General features: G+C 41.2%; 1 protein-coding gene across 2 annotated transcripts in view; it reads left to right on the top strand.

Moving 5' to 3' along the window:
• DNAI3 (dynein axonemal intermediate chain 3) overlaps positions 1-9,677 on the top strand; it is a 97,004-nt gene extending 87,327 nt beyond the window's left edge. The window contains exon 23 of one of the 2 annotated variants that reach the window (XM_023641746.2): positions 6,966-9,677. In XM_023641746.2, coding sequence (XP_023497514.1) covers positions 6,966-6,995 — 30 coding nt within the window. In that variant the 3' untranslated portion in view covers positions 6,996-9,677. The remainder of the gene's footprint in view (positions 1-6,965) is intronic. The other variant, XM_070268759.1, reaches the window with a different exon arrangement.
• Positions 9,678-17,983: the final 8,306 nt, after the last annotated feature.

Genomic DNA, 17,983 nt, shown 5'->3' with positions numbered 1-17,983 from the left:
AGATGCTGGCATATCTCAATTAGAGGTTCCATGTCACAGGATAATGACTGCCATGGGAGTTGGGGCTGGGGCGACAGGAGCAAGAGAGGAGACTGGAAAAGTCCCTTAGAGCCAGATTGTGAAGCCTCCTGTAAACGAGCCAAAGAAGCTGGATTAGAGTTTGCAGATCATGGGGAATTAATAGACGGGGTAAGCAGGAAGGTGACAGATCCGCTTTAGATTCAGGAAGATAAGGAATGTCTCCAAGCGGCGGGAGTCTCATGGCAGGAAATCCTATTAGGAGGCAGGAGTAATGGTTTGAGGTAAAAGATTAGGACGCCCTGTACTGAAGCTGAATGTGGCAATAGAAGTGAAAGGCTGATTGGATGGAGGAGGGAAGACAAAGGATGACGCCAAGGTTTATAAGCTGAGTTGCTAGAGGAAATAAAACACAAAGTTTTTCTGACTTCAGCAGTCAGGTGGATATTAGCACTTAACCGTCTGTGTGCCTTCAGACAGATGACTTACAGCTGCGAAACAGATTTCCCTTCTGTCGAGTCAGGTTGAGAGTATTTACCTTGCGACATTTTTATGAGGGGTAAGTGAGCACCTGCAGACAAGGTGGTGGTGCGCAGCACATGCTAGTCTCATCATTGTTGGATGTCCCAGGGCTCAACCTTGCATGTGAACTTCTTTTTTTGTTTTTTTCTTTTTTTTGTTTAACCCACACATGTCTTAGGTGAATCCATCCAGTCTCATCGCTTTAAACACTACCTACATCCCTGGCCTGGACTTCTCCCGTAAAATCAAGAGTTGTATACTACTTAATGTCTCTACTTGGATGTATAATAGGCATCTCAAATTTAAGCCTGTTCAAAATTGAGTGCCTGATTATCTCTCCAAAACCCATTCTTCCTCCTCCCTCCCAAGCACCTTACTTTGGTTGCTCAGGCAAAAACCTTGGAGTCATCCTTCATTTCTCTCTTTCTCACAATCCACACCCAACCTGTGCGCAGCTCTTGTTGACCACACCTTTAAAATATACGCAGAACCTGATCACTGCTCTCCTTCCTCACTGCCAGCACCGTGGTCCAAGCCACCATCACCCCAGCTTGGATTCTTGCGGTAGACTCCTACCCATGCTCCCTGCTTCTTTCTCGCCCCTGTCAATCTCTCTCAACAGCAGCCAGATGGTAGTTTTAAATAGAAGTCGGAGGCTGGCATCCGTCTGCTCAGAGCTCTCCTGAGCTTCCCAGCTCACTCAGAGTATGAGCCAAAGGCTTCGCTGTGATCTGCCAGCCCTCGTGTGATCAGGCTCTGCATTGTCACCCTGGTTTCGGCTCTCATTCTTCTCCCCTCCATCACACCCCGCGGTGATGCTGACCTCCTCCTGTTCATCAGACATCTCAGGAGGGTTCCTGTCCCAGGCCATTGGTGCTTGTGGTTCTGCGCTTTCTCCACCAATTTTCCCTATTTTTGTTTTCATGTGTTCCCTCAAAGAAAAACAAATGTTTTGAGTGCCTGCTGTGTTCCAGGCCCTACAATTTTAAGCACGGTGTTCAGGGTAGGCCTTCCTGGGAAGGTGACATTTGAGCAAAGACCTGAAGAGGGTGAGGGATTTTGCCGTGTTGTCTTCTAGGAGAAGCACATTCAATACCCCGGTCTCCCATCCCCACCCTGTCAGACTTCTGTCTGGGTCTCCTGACAGAACTGGGCTGTGTGGCCACCCCTCAGTGCAAGGGAAATTGGGACTACAGAGAACAGGAGTGTCATGATTGCGTGACATGAGCCATTACCTGGGGCTGGCACATTGTTGTCTCAAACAAAAGCAGGGTTTTCTTTGCGTAGAGACAGCGGGTAATGGATATGGAATAAGTGTCTGCCTCAGGGTTATCAAGTAAAGAGCTTAGGCATACAGCAAGCAGTAAATATGTTTTGCTATTATTTTACCTAATTTACAAATGCAAAATGATTATAACATTCGTGTTATAAGAACTAAATATAGGATTCATCTTGCTATGAGAGCAGTTATTCTCAGTTCAGTATGATATTTTCACTGTATGTTTATAACCTCAGGCTACCAGGTCTCATCATCTCACCAGCCTATCACCACCAATGGGGTCACACAAACAGCAATAGCCCAAGTCTCATGGGATCTTGCCCCACCTGTCTATGGGGTATCTCATCCTTCTGCAAAGGGCCACCAGGTGTGTCCTGTGGTCTCTGGGATGAAGACAGAGTCACAGATGTTTAAAAACAAGCCCACAACCACCAGGCACTCAAGGCGCCCTTCTCTCAAGAAGCTAGAGCTGCCTAATGACCTCTAACATAGGGGAAGGTGCTGGGACAATGCCTCTGTGTTAGTTCAAATCTGCAAGGAGCAGAGCTAGATATGCAGGAGATTTACTGGGAGAGAGAGCAGGAGAAGGCAGGGAGAGCCTTCAGAACTCCATGCAGGTCTGGTGCCTACAGAAGGAGAGAGGGAAGGAAAGAGGACAGCGTAGGATGAGTCTCGGACCACTTGCCATGCCCATTTCCCTTTGACTCGGAGGCACTGGAAGTTGGGCAAACTCACCGTGCCACCTCCTCCTTCCCTGGGACGAGTTCTCTCCAAGGCTCTTCAACGCCTCAAGCTAATGTCTTTTTCTCTGGCCCAGACCCCCCACTTAGCAGACAGGGCCAGGCCTGCTGAATCCTAGCAGAGAACACAGTTGAGGCTCAAAGTAGGAAGCAAACCACCATAACTGAAGAGGTAGGAATACTGGGCGTGAATGAAAATGGAGTAAACTGGTGTGCCTCCTTCCAGTCCCTGCCGCTCTGGCCCTGGCCCCTTCCCAACTGCACTGGGGGTCAACCCAACCATTTTTTTTCTGCCCTTAAGTCTTGTGGTCTGGCCTATAGTGTAGTGAAAAGAAAGGGGGCTTGAGATCCTAGCAGACCTGAGTCCTAATCCCAGCTTTGTCACCCTAGGCAAGCTGCACCGTCCCCTAAGTCTTAGTTACATCGCCTGTAAAATAGAGAGAATTATCCATACCTCATACAAAGACAACGTGTATACGATACCTGGCACATAGGTGGTGCTTAATAAATGTTGCCTCCTTTTCTTGCTTGGTCTCAGGTGTGCACACACACCTCAGAGAAACCATAGTGTTTCCTCTGCCCTGTGTAACAATCTCTGATTTTAACATTTTTATTATTATTAATCACAACGGGAACGTCGCTCACTCTCAAATATGACTTAAACAAGGGCTCTGCATGCCTAGTTTAATATTAGCCTTTGCTCATTTTAATATGAGACCACACATGTTGGCCATAGGCTTTAGAAGTCAAACAGTAGCTTTCTTTTTGCAGAACTTAAAATGCTGGTGGCTACTCAGAAAATTAATCATTCTAATAATATGTGGTTTATTTAGATTACATTCGATTATCATTTCAGCTTTACGAACTGCTTTTTACCCACCAAGAAGTGCTGTATAATTAAACCAGCGTATTTGCAGGTCCTCAGATAAACATATCGTCTGCGTGCACTACAGGTGAAAAGGCAGCTGACTCCAGCAGGCGGTGGCCCAGGTACACTTCTGCAGCCTCACTAATCCACTGCTGTAAATAATTAACCTCGCCCTGTGCCCTCTACCCCTGAGCACTGCTTGGGGTAGGCGCTGTGCCACCCGGTTGCTAGGTTGCCATCACCAGGTCAGACACTATGTAACTGAGCAAGGCCCCCACGGCGGAAATTAAATTTCTCAGCGAAGGGCAAATTAAACCCTGTGTGATGAATCCACTCCTTCGCTGGCCGAGGAGCTGTTTCAGGGTCACAGGCTCGTGTAAAACACCTGCACCCCATCAGAGGAGAATCCCAGACGCCAAAGAAACCAACCTCGGGAGTTTATTGGGGAATCGATGACTTTAAAAAATGAAGTGTAATTGCTTCCAGATGCTTTTCTGTTCAGAAACAGGGCACTAAAAATATACACAGTGAGGGTGGAAAATAATATAGGTTGTGTTTCCCTGCAATAATGCCGGCGTTCCAAACTTAAAAGGACAGGAAATCAGGTTTCTTGAAATCACCTAAACGTGATATTCTAGGCTGTTTTTATCCCTCTTTCTTGAAGAGGAGAAGGAAAGAAGATGTAAAGTAGATTTCACATTCTTCCCTGTCAGCTAAAGACACATTTCCCAACTCTTTTTAGGAGCTATATTTTTAAGCAGAGTAATTCTCTTAAAAAAAAAAAAAACTGAAAAAAGAAAACACTCAATCAAATCTAAAAGATGGCAAGTGTCCGCTTTATTTTAGCCTTAGTCAACAAGCTAAATTAACACTAGAAATTGATAATTTTTCACTTTTAATGAAGTTTCTTGACTGTATGGATCTAAATATAACAAATTAAAAACCAGAGTAAGCTCCCAATTATCCAGAATCTAAACAATAATAGCTAGAACTTTATTTTTTACTTCTGCGATGAACACTTCTGACAACGAAAGACAAATAAGCATCTTGTTATTAAGGATTTATTATTTTTATAACCAAATTTCAAGGTCCACCCAAATGCCAGATAGGCATGTCTGCAGCACTGAACAACAGCTCCTGAGCGTCGTCAGCACAGAGACAGCAGGTAGAGTTTAAGCTGAGCCACTCGCAAACTCTCTAATGTTGGACAAATAACCTTTCTGAGCCTCACCCACTAAATGGGGATAATAATTCCCACTACACAGAATTTATCATGAGACTATAAGATAAAACGCATGAAAGCAGCTTGTAAAGTCTAATTGCTATAAAAATAAATGCGTAGAATAATAAGAATATCAATAGATGCTGAACTGCTTCGGGATTCTAAGGTGAGTTTTGAGTCATCAAAGGAAGCTTGCTTCTGCTTATCATAGTATATTTTTATTACATTGTAATTCCTGACAGTGTTTAACATTCAGCTAATCAAGATGTTCTATTCTCTTATCCTGCTGGATGTAAAGAATTTACATGTGTTAATAGTCAATTAATTTGGTTTAAAATTAAATAGTCTTAAAGTCTGAAACTTAGGGAAAAAAAGGAAAAATTAGGCATTATCTTATGAAAGAGATCTACCTGTTTAAAAGGTAGGAAGACATTTTGTATGTCCCTCTCAACCCCATCCATGTCAACCAAAGAACCATGTAGCCATCACTCAATTGTCTGTGTTTTACTTTTGGAGACCATCAGAATTGTCTTTGTCTAAGCTGCTCCAACAGACCATCTGAGCACAGCATTGGGATGAGCAAACCCGAGAAAAACCTGGGCTCTAAGAGTCCTGGAAAGGAAATTGTGCATCCGGAGGGGTCTACTCCTCAGAAATGATGCACTGTAGACAGTGCAAAAAGACTTTGCATCTGTTCATTATGAGAATCTTCATTTTAACTGATTGAGAGTACCAGAAAATCTGGGCGGGGAGGGAGGTGACAGAAACTGCCACAGGTGCCTCTACATTTTCCAGGCTCCTTTGCAGTTAGATTGGAGCCTGTGACTGAATTCTAGCCAACAGGATGTGGGTGGAAATGATGGGAGTCACGTCCAGGCCTGGCTTTAACTCATCTCATGAAATCCTCCAACTGTATCTTCCCCCGTGGCGTGGTGTTTACGACGCCATAGTCTTAAATTAGAGAACAGTTTCTCAACGTGTTGCAGACTTTCCACAAGCAGGAAATAAGCCTTTACTGTATTAAAACACCAAGATGTCGGAGTTTATTTGTTACCACCTCATGGCCTGGCCCATCCTGCCGAAGTCAGGTGGCATAGAGAAGCCGAAGTCTCATTAGAACACATGGGCACAACCATCAGGTGGAAATCAGGAATTGGACTTAAATCTGTGCCCCTTTAATAAGACATCAGGAAAATGAAAAAGCTGTAACCAAAGATATCAAAAGAAAAAAAAGCTTTCTTTAATTGGAAATTACCTGTGTCTACGCGTTGGAAGAGTACGCTACATTCCAAGCAAATTCCCAATTATTCAGTAAATGGGTGAATTAGGATTTACGTATCACTCTAAACCCCATGGTTTTAAATACTCAACACTGAAGCAAAAGTGGTCATTTAAAAATCAAGCCTGAACCCCATCACTGCCCTGCTTAAAACTTTTCACTGGCCCCCGTTGTCTTCAGGACAGGGTCTAAGTTCTCTGCCTGCTATAACACAGCCTGCTTGCTTTTTGAGCCCGTCTCTGACAGCTTCGCCCTCCCCTGCTTCCTTTCAGACGCTGCCATCCATACTGTTCTCCACGCATGTAGGCTCTCTCACCTCTGCTCCCTGGAAAGTGCTATTTCCTTTCCATGGATAAAAAGCTACCAAGAATTAAAAAACACTCTAAAATGAATTAGTCTCTAATGCAGCACAACAGTTATCCACACACATTTTAAAAATAATAATTCATATGTAGTCCTGCTGTGGATCATGAATAGTGCTCATAAGATTTGTTTTTAGAGACTATGAAAGGAATTGCAATATGATATTAATAGTTTTCAAAGTCACAAAGTAAGAGAAATATCTGGACTGTAATCAGGGCTTTGGAGTCGGACAGAATGCTCAGCACTCACCACTTACAAGCTTTAGTAATTTAACTATGACAAGCTTCTGCTGCAGCAGAGTGAATTCTCAGAAATGGCCACAGCAGTATTTTCCGTCCCAAGAGATAGACTCTATTTCCCCTCCCCTTGAAACTGGGTGAGACTTTGTGGTTGCCTCAAAGAATAGAATGCAGCAGAAATGACACTGCATCACTTCTAAGAGCAGGTCATAAGGGTGACACAGACAGCTTTCACCTGGCTCCCCCTCGCTGGACACTCGCTGTTCAAACCCAGCCACCAAGTTGTGAGGAAGCCTGGGCCACATGGAGTGGGCATATGTGGCTGTTCTGGTCAAGAGCCCCAGAGAGGCTTTCAGCCAACAGCCAGCATCAAGCACCACACGTGTGAGTGAATAGTGTAGTCTAAGTACCTGACATTAAGCTTTTCATTGCCAGGGAATCCATCTCAAAAGACGTCCATCTTGAATAAACATGTTGCCAGCTGTACGATGTGGCTACTAGCAGAACAACTAGACAGAGAACCAGGCCGTCCCACCAGGAACGTCCTGCTTTCAGAAAGCCCTGCGTGACTTAAAGAACTGACTGCTTGAGTGACCCCACTTCTCCCTTCCTGTGCCCTAGTTCCTGCTTTTATGCTTTAAATTATCCAATAAAGACTGACCCTGTGAAACCCTGGATACCCGGCCTCAGGCTCTGTGGGCAGAGCCCCAGGTTCCTTCTCTCTCTCTGTGATACGTTTGCTAATGTGTTTCAAAATGACCTCTGTTTACAATTGCTCCAATGAAAATGAAATACTTAGGCAAAAATCTGATGGCAGATCTCTATGCTGAAAATTACAGGTATTGATGAAAGAAATCAAAGGAGACTTAGTTAGAGACATCGTGTTTATGGATTGGAAGACTCAGCATAGTAAAGACGTCAGTTCTCCCCAAAATGACATACAGACAACGCAATTCCTGTTGAAATCCCAGCAAAGGTTTTGTAGATATAAACAAGCTTATTCTAAAGCTCGTCTTGTAAAGGAAAGGTTCTGGGATGGTGTATTAACCATACTTATACTTTTTGTGAATCGACGATTTAATGTCTACAAATTGGCCACTAGCTGTTCCCAAGTAAGCCCTGGCCCACCCAAAAATATGTGGAGACCTCTTGAGTCGGCTCACAACAATATGCTCTAACAGTGACAGTGAAGATGAATTTTTTGTGGGGCACCACTTTCAAAAACAGCTAGCCGATCCTCAGCCCGCTTACCCTGCCTCACTCATTCCTTTCAGAGGAAATCATGGTGAAGGTTCTTGTCCACCGTTCCTTTCTCTCCCCGCCTCATGTTCCCTTCTCCCCATCTCGGTGCTTCCCCGAGTCACTCTGCGTGGCATGCTGCATTCTTTCCAGGGAACTACGAGTATAACAAACTGTAAAACTCTTTCTGCCTTCTCTCTCTTGATCTGTGTCACCTCTCACCATACGTTACCCCAGATAACCTGGTTAAAACAGCCAAAACAAGGTTGAACAAGAAAGAACACAGTGAGAGGAATCACCCTTACTGACGCTAAGTTTTACTATATAGCTGCAGTGTGGCACTGGCGTTAAGATGGACACATAGAGCAGTGGAACAGAATAGAGAACCCAGAAACAGAAGCACACATGTATGCCGAACTGATTTTTGACAAAGATACGACAGCAATTCAGTGGCAGAATGATAGCCTTTTCAACAAATTCTGTTGCAGCAATTGAATGAAAACATAAACCTGAATCTAAACTTCCCATTGTATACGTCTTTTGCATATTTATTTATTTATTTTAATTGTTATAAATATGCATAAAAATTTATCATTTTAATCATTTTTAGGTCTATAGTTCTGTGCATACATTCACATTATGGCACAACCATCACCACCATCCATCTCCAGAACTTTTTTCATCTTCCCAAACTGAAACTCTGCACCCGTTAAACAATAATTCCCCATTCCCTCCTCCCCCAGCCCCTGGCAACCATCATTCTACTTTGTATGAAATTGATTACTCCAAGTGCCTATAATAGTGAAATCAAACAGTATTTGTTCTTTTGTGACTGGCCTATTTCACTTAGCATAATGTCCTCAAGGTTCATCCATGTTGTAGAATGTGTTAGAATTTCTTTCCTTTTAAAGACTGAATAGTATTTCATTATATGTACACACCACATTTTGTTTACCAGTCATCCGTCAATGGATACTTGGATTGCTTCCTCCACATTTTGGCGATTGTGAATAGTGCTGCTATAGACATAGGTGTAACATCGTAACTCAAAATGGACCATAAACTTAAAGGAAAATGTAAAACTATAAAACTTTTAGAAAAAAATATAGGAGAAAATCTTCAGGACCTAGGACTAAGACAAGAGTTCTTTGACTTGACACCAAAAACATAATCCATAAAATTGGATCTTAATAAGACTTTTGCTCTGTGGAAGAGGATGAAAAGATAAGCTGCAGACTAGGAGAGAAAGATTTGCAAACATCTGGCAAAAGAAAAGACATAATAATAATAGACAACTCTTATGAAATGCTGACTGTGCTAGATACTGTTATATATATTAACTTGCCTAATCCTCATAGTTCCCTTATGGAGTACTAGGTATTATAATTATTATCATTCTATTAATGGGGAAACTGAGGCACAGGCTTAATAACTTACCCAAGGTCACACAGCAGAGTTGAGAGTTGAACGCAGACAATCCTGCTGTCAGGTCACACTCATTTGAACTCTTATACTACCTCTCCGTGCCCAAAGTTGTTCATACCAGGACAGACTGGAAACAACCCACATGTCCATTAAAGGGGACTGAATATGTAAATCATTGAAGAGCTATACGAGGCCATACTATAAATTCATTAAAATGATGATGTAAATCCATATTTACTGACCAGGAAAGATACCCAGGATATAGTGTTGAGTTAAAAAATAAGTTATATGGGGGCTAGCCCCATGGCCGAGTGGTTAAGTTCGCGCGCTCCGCTGCAGGCGGCCCAGTGTTTCGTTGGTTAGAATCCTGGGCGCGGACATGGCACTGCTCATCAAACCACACTGAGGCAGCGTCCCACATGGCACAACTAGAAGGACCCACAACAAAGAATATACAACTATGTACCGGAGGGCTTTGGGGAGAAAAAGGAAAAATAAAATCTTAAAATAAATAAATAAATAAATAAAATAATAAGTTATATGGGGCTGGCCCAGTGGTGTAGTGGTTAAGTTCACGTGCGTTGCTTCTGGGGCCCAGGGTTCATGGGTTCAGATCCCAGGCGTGGACCTACCACTGTTCATCAAGCCATGCTGTGGCAGCATCCCACATGTAAAACTGAGGAAGATTGCCACAGATGCTAGCTCAGGGACAATTTTCCTCAAGCAAAAAAGAGGAAGATTGGCAAAGGATGTTAGCTCAGGGAAAATCTTCCTCACCAAGAAAAAAAACAAAAGCAAGAGCAAAAAAAGAGAGTAAGTTATAGAATGGTATATATATGATCCCATTTTTGGACGATGTCATACCTATAACTACATATATATTATGTGGACTGTGAGATGTCTGAAAGGATATTCGCTAACATGTAGCCTAACCATTTTTTTGATGTTTAGAGTTCCGAAGATTTTTATTTTTGTCTTTCTATATTTCCATACTGTTCGAATTTTTTTTAATTCTTTTTATAAAAAAAAAACAAAGTTAGTTTAAAAAAATTCATTAGCTTTAAACAGATGTCGTGCAAGTAAAAGAATAAAAGATATCAGAGAAATATTCCTGATGGATTTGAACATTTTATTTTCTATCATTAAAACTCTTGCCCAAGCATATGTGCCTTGAAAGGAATAAAGCTCTGCGAGCGTTTGCAAAACAGTGTTCTAAACTTGGACATGCCTACATTGCTTTATTTATGACATCTACTACCTTAAAGAGCCACATCTAGAGCAGGGGTTCCCAGCCTTGCTTGCGTGTGAAAATGACCTGTGGTGACTGTCAGAGGACAGACGCACAGCCAGGGTTGAGAATCACTGGTCAAAAGTGGGAGACATGGGAGAGCTGGCAATTACAGGAAGGCTGTCTATCTTCTCTCTCTATTCAGCTGCTTCTGCGGAAGTGCCTTCTGATGCGGGGCCTGAAGAGTCAGGCAGGTGAAGATGAGCTGGGGTTAGAGGGGCTAAACGGTTTCTCCACATGGCACTACTGTCATTTGGGGCCGAATAATTCTTCGTTGTGGGGGCTGTCCTCTGCATGTTGGATGCTTAGCGGTATCCCTGGCCTCTACCCATTAGATGCAAGTAGGACTTCCTCAGTTGTGACACCAAAAATGTCTACAAATGTTGTCAAATGTCCCACCTGGGGTAGGGGCAAAATTGACACCCCTCTCCCCAAGAACTACTAGGCTGGAAAGAAAGCAGGGACTTCTCTGGAGGGGGAACTACACTGCAAAGCTGTAGGACCATTTCCAAGCAAGGCCCAGGGAGTTTGGTGCAGCTAGAGCGGGGGAGGGGAAGGCAAGAGACAGGTGAGTTTAGAATGTGAGGGAGCCCCTAGTATATCTTGAAAGGCCATTATAAACTCATTTTTTATCACAGTCTAAATATATGTCTTTGCTCCCATGTGTGCAAAACACTCATTGAAAGAAAAACAGCTAACAAGAATACACAAGTAATGACCTGAAAAAATAGCAAAAATCAATTACAGGAGATTGTGAAATAGAGCTCTGTAGTAGTTTCCTAACAAATTACCATGAACTAAGTAGCTGAAAACAGTGGAGACATGTTCTGTTACAGCTCTAGAGGCTGGAAGTCCAAACTGGGCTTTATGGGGCTAAAATCGGGATCTTGGCAGGGCTGGTTCTTCTGGAGACCCACTGGAGAATCCATTCTCTGCCTCTTGCAGCTTCTGGCGGCTGCTGGTGCTCCCTGGCTCGTAGCTGCATCGCTCTAATCTTTGCTTCCTTCTTCGCATCACCTTTTCCTCTTCTACACTCAGATCTCCCTTCGCTTCCCTTTCATAAGGAGATTTGTGATTACAATAGGGCCTATCTGGATAATCCGGGAAAATCTCCCTGTCTCAAAACCTTTAATTATATTTGTAAAATCCTTTTGTCCACATAAGGTAAGATTCATGGGTTCTAAGTGTTAGGACATGGACTTCTTTGGGGCCATTATTCAGCCTACCACAAGCTCATAAAAAGATTCCAAGGTTGGAGGGAAATTCCAACAAGGATTTTACATATTAGTTCAGTACTTTCTCTATGTGGATAACAGGATGAAATATAAATAACAGGACACATAAAAGGATCTGCCTGTAAAGAAATAAAAAGCATGACTTAGAAAACTCTTGGGCTTGTGGAATGAAGAGCAAACTTTGAAGATGTGTCCTTTGACATACTTTCTCAGGAAAGCAAAAGCAAAAGCAAAAGCAGTTCTTACAGTGAGTTGAATGTAACCCTATTTGAAATTTACTTTTATTGCTATTTTTCTCTTTTTTTGTTTTTTTTTTTTCCTCATAAAGTTAAGGAATGTATTGGTCTTCAAGGCACTCAGGGAAACAGTGGTGAAGTGTGCTCATGGAGGAGCATAAGACACAGTGTAGACCTCTGGTACTAAAGAGGAAATATTAGCCAGATCAAAATCATAATATATAGAAGGAATCTACATGCCCATCAATAGGAAAATGGCAAAGTGCATTATATTCATCCAGAAAACGGTCTACTCTTCACTTGTGCTGAGGAATGATATAGATTTGCTCTTTCTGATAAGGAAAGATGTCCACAGATTGTTAAGGGAAAAATCAAGTCGCACACCAATATGTACATGACCCATATATAAAATGTGTGTAAGCATTTGTGCAAATATGTAGATATTCATATCTCTCTGTATATGTATAGAAAGATCTGGAAATGTAGCCATCAAAATGTTAGTGATGTTTACTTCTGAGGGATGGAACAGGAGAAGAGAGGAGACTTTTACCATTCAGCTTTAATGACGATCAGTGCACGGCTAATCCTCTTTAAGCTATACCCGTCTCTTTGGATTATTTTGAAACAAAGGGACTTAGACTTTTTATATGTCTGTATTACTTAAATATTTTATAATAGGCCTTTGTGATTTGACAATGGTTGTGTTTACTCCTGAAAACTGTTAATAGATGCCACACCACTAATAACAATAGCTAACATTTCATGAGCCCTTACTCCAGTGTCAGGCGCTGTTCTACTGCTTTAAATATCTTAACTCATTTAATCCCCTCAGCAAGTCTATGAGGTAGTGAGTACTATGGTTATCTCCATTTTATAGTTCAGAACTGAGATACAGAAAAATTAAGTTACTTTCCCAAGATACATCATGAGACACAAACCAAGACTGTCTGGCTCCAGAGTTGAAGCTCTCACCTGCAATATTAGGCTCCTACGTGAGTCTCGTATGTATAGCACACACATGTACACATATACACTTTTAATAGAGTTACTGGGGTATAATTTACATAAAATACACTGTATACATTTAAAGCATACAACTGGTTATGTTTGACATATGTATACACAAGTGAAATTATCACCAAAATCAAGAAATAAACACATCCATCAGCCTCAAAAGTTTCCTCATCCTCCTTTTTACTAGCTCCCTCTGGCATCTCCCCTCTCTCCAATTCCCAGGCAATCACTGATCTGCTGTTACTATAAATGAGTTTGCATTTTCTAGAATTTTATATAAATGGAATCATATGGTATGTACTTTTTATCTTATTCTTTCACTTTTGAGATCCATCCATGTTGTATGTATCAATAGTTTGCTTTGTATTGCTGAATAGTATTCTATTGCATGGATATAGTACAATTTTTTTGATGGACAATTGGGGTTAATTCTTTCCAGTTTGGAGTTATTACAAATTAGTCTGCTATGATCATTTCTATACTTTTTTTTATGGATATATGCTTTCATTTCTCTTGGATAAGTATCTAGGAGTAGAATAGCTGGACCATATGGTGTGTATATGTTCAATTTGTTAAGATATTGCCAAATGTTTCCAAAGTGGTTGTGCCATTTTACGTTCCCACAAACAGTGTATGAGGTTCCTCCATGTTCTCACCAATATGGTCAGTCTTTTCAAATTTAGCCATTCTAGTTAGTGTGTAGTGGAATCTGATTGTAGTTTTAATTCACACGTTGCTAATGACCAATGGTCTTGAGCTTATTTTCACTTGCTTATTTTCCATCTACATATCTTTTTTCATGAAGTGTTTATTCACACATTTTGCTCACAAGTTTCGGAGGTTTTTTTTTATTTTTTAAGATTTTTTTATTTTTTAATTTTTCTCCCCAAAGCCCCCTGGTACATAGTTGTATGTTCTTTGTTGTGGTCCTTCTAGTTGTGGCATGTGGGATGCTGCCTCAGCGTGGTTTGATGAGCAGTGCCATGTCCGCGCCCAGGATTCTAACCAACGAAACACTGGGCCGCCTGCAGCAGAGCGCGCGAACTTAACCACTCGGCCACGGGGCCAGCCCCTCGGAGGGTTTTTTTAAATTATTATTGAGTTTTGAGAGTTCTTTATATATTCTGGATACAAGTTCTTTACCAGATACATGCAAACATTTCCTCCCAGTCTGTGGTTTATCTTTTTATTCTCTTAACAGTGTCTTTCAAAAGGCAGAAGTTTTTATTTTGATGAAGTTCACTTTATCAATTTGTTTTTTAATGGATCACGTTTTTGGTGAGCAGAGAAATCTTTGTATAATACAAGGTTTTCTTCTAGAAGTTTTATACTTTTAGGCTCTACATTTAGATCTATGATCCGTTTCAAGTTGATTCCTACACATGGCATGAGGTATTTTATTGAAATAGTTTTTTTATTTTGCATATGAATATCCAATTGTGCCAGCACCATTTGTGGAAAAGACTACCCCTTTTCCACTTGACAAAGAGATTGCCTTTGTCAAAAATCAATTGTCCATATATGTACAGGTCTATTTCTGAACTGTTATGTTTCATGGATTTGTTTGTCTATCCTCATGCCAATACCATACTCTCTTGATTACTGTCACTTTATAAGTCATCTTAAAATCAGATAGTATTGGTCCTTAAACGTCGTTGTTGTTTTTTTTTTTTAGAAGGTGTTTCAGCCAGTCTAGGCCTTTCATATGTATATTTGTGTTGATTTACATATATAATTCTGACTTCCATAAAATTTCCACTAGGTGATTTGCTAGAAGCCCAACCCCTTTGTGACTCAAGTCCTGTGTAAATGCATTAATGGCATAGCTGATAATGGATTAAGTACTCTTCTGTGGTGGCTGAGGATATAAGTACATATGGGAAGTTGAGATGGCTAATACAAAACTGATAATCTTTCAGAAGTGAACGTGACATGGAACTGTAGCAGCAGCATCAAGGAAACCCACAGTTAACAGAAAGAACTGAGAGAAATTAAGGGAGTCCCTTTGGTATTTTCTTATGCTATTCTTTAAAAGGGGGTTAATAAGCTAACTACAAATAAACTCTACCGCCATTAACACCCTAGTATTTTAATCAGATGAGGCAACTGCATATTTTCAGGTGAGACTGTAGAACCAAATGGAAGGCAAGTTTTTCCTGGAGGCAGAGGAGGCCGATTCTGTTGGGTATAGGAGGGAAAGGCAAGACAGCTTGGGACATCTGAGGCTCAAGGCACCAGAGCTGGCACATGGCCACAGGGGCTTGAGAAAGAACGGATTTATCAAGAGAGGTGAGAATATGTCCAATTTTGGCCACTTTGCAGGTTAACTGGGGTACCCAATGGCAGCAATTGCCTACCAAAGACGTGGGAAACCTTTACGTGTTGTTTTTGGCTGCCAATAAGCAGTACAGCATTTCCATTTCCCGCTCCATTTGACAAAGGGTCTCAAAGTTCATCCCGTGCCATTTGGTCACTAGAGGAGGAAGCAATAGTAGGCAATTTTTAGGGGATAACATCCCGTACTTCTTAAGTTTCCATAAAAGGGAGGGCACTTCTCCATCTCTCAGGAGGAAAGAGTATGGGAGGAAGAAGCCCCCTTGGCCACAGACCCAAGCCATATTCTCCAGCCTACCTGTATCAGCAGTAAATCTGCTACTTGGATCTCCACTTGTCTGGTTCCTAGGACTGGTTCTAATTTTGGGGGGGAAAGATAGTGTTGTTGGTCTCCTACCACACCTGAGTTAACACAAAGGTAGTTGGGAGGAAGATATGTTGGTAGGGGAGGGTTAAAAGTGTAATGAGAAACAAAATGAAAAAGAAAACGTGGTCAGGGCCACAGCTCCTCAAAGTCCCCAGAGTAAAAACTCAGGCTGCAAGGATTGGACTTTGGTTCTATTCCTGCCAGTGTGGGGCCTGCAGGGCAGGGGGGTTGACAACACTAGGCTTATGAGGGATAGGCCCCAGTGGGGACAGAATCTCAGAAGGCCGTAACCGATGCTTCTAGTCCTGCGGTAGGAAACCCTCCACCTCCCTTCATCACCAGCTCAGGTGAGGCTTAGGCAAGTCTGGGTGTGGTGCTTTTGTCCCTTAAAAAGAGAACAGACTGGAGTCATCTATGTGTCCAACTTCCAGTGCAGCTTTGACTTTTCTCGGGTCCCAATATTTGTGACAGGAAAATCGGGAAGGATGGGGACTATAACTCAGTGTTTCCCAAAGTGCGCCAAGTGTGCATGCCAAGGTGGACAGTCTGAATTTACGTTAGTGTGTATGTAGAAAAAATATGCATGGTTATCTTGTTTATGACAAATAATACTGGTTTTCCATTTATGGTAGCAATATGAAGTTTTACTCTAAAAATAAATTTAATTGAAAAAAGATTTTTTAGAGAAAATTAGAAAATATATGACGTACTGTACTTGAATATGGTAGAAATTGTGAAGGTTCTCTGTGAATGATGGACATCTAGGATAGCTAAAAGTAATGTGGAAAGGATCACAGTGTACCCAAAATGTGCAGTACTTTTTAAGGGCTATTAATAGCAATGTTGGATCTTTCCAACCGTGATGAAATCTAGGATCTGTGGTGAATTCACATATTATATGACTCTTTTAGAGGTTAATTATAATCACACAAAGTTCACCTCCAATTCATTTTTGGCTTCCAAAATGACATTTGTCGTGAAAAGTGCTGATGTCTGCAACTTACTTTAAAACATACCAAACATTAAGACAGATAATGGTGCATGGATATATGATCAAACAAACATAGCAAAATGCTTAAAATTATAAAATCTAGCTGGTAGATGTATGGGTATTCACTGTAAAATTTTCAAGTTTTCTATTTGAAAATGTTCATCATAAAATGTTGGTGTAAAAAGACACTAACATGCCTTCTCTTAAGCATGGCTTGGTTGACTTTACAGGTGAGTTTTGACATCGAGTACAGATCAAACACAGCCCCACAACCTTGGACAGACAGCACTTTATGCTCTGACATTTCTTATCTATCAGTTTAGACAAGCTGTTTTCACTTACCTAATGATTCAAACTTGCTCTTAGGTTAAAAGTGGGTTTTACAATGGCTACAGGGGGGAAAAGGTTAGGCAAGAACAGACGCAAACAGGCTGGCAACCTGCGTCCCTTCTCTTGAACAAAGGTCAAGAACAAGGGATCACTGTTCAGTATCCACAGCTGCAGAAAGACATGAGCTGCAGGCTCGCTGTCTCGTAACTTTCACGAAAACATCTTAATGCGAGGGACTTTCCCTTTCTTTGATTTAACACCCATTGCACTTTTATAAAGTTGGAATTTTCAACTCTCCTTGGAAGAGTTTATTTTGAAGAATGGAATTTCCAGTCAAAGAAGTATGTAGCATATTGAGGGCAACACCAAGTTTTCACTACATAACTACCTCCATTAAGGAGGTGAAGAAAGATGAACTCAAATGGCTTAAAGCACGCCAATGGCCTTACCGAGCAAATAAGGACTAAGGCAACCCAGCTCAGGAACAATATTTAGGCATCTTTCTCACTTGCTGAAAACAAACACTTGGCAGTGAGAACAATAAAAACATTAAATGTAGTGCCTGTTCCCCAAAGTGGTCTCTGCTATTCTTTCTAATGAGAGTTCTATTTATAGGATTCACTCAACTTTATGAAAATGTTTTCTCCTAATAAAGTGAAAAATAGGTTTTTCTAGTTCTAGCAAAAAGTGTACATTAAAGTGAATCAGTCCAAAATTAAGAGGACCTTTTTTGCTTGTGATTTCTGTAAAGAAAGAAATGATGTCTTTTAACAAAAGTTTTTTTTACAGACCTTCCTTTCCTACAGTGAGATGCACTCTTTCATACATATATCATTTAAATAATTGTTTCTACTCAACTCTGCAGCAAAAAATAACTATAAAAATTGCCCGAAATTTACCACACCACTAACTTTTTAAGTCATTCATTTTTCCAAGGCAACCCTAGTTCCAAAAGAAACACAAGTCATTAATAATAAAAAAAAAAAGACATTAC

The sequence above is a fragment of the Equus caballus genome, chromosome 5 (genome assembly GCF_041296265.1).
Source record: "Equus caballus isolate H_3958 breed thoroughbred chromosome 5, TB-T2T, whole genome shotgun sequence".
Taxonomy (NCBI): domain Eukaryota; kingdom Metazoa; phylum Chordata; class Mammalia; order Perissodactyla; family Equidae; genus Equus; species Equus caballus.
Note: the sequence above shows the minus strand (reverse complement) of the source record. Positions and strands in the feature narration are given on the sequence as shown.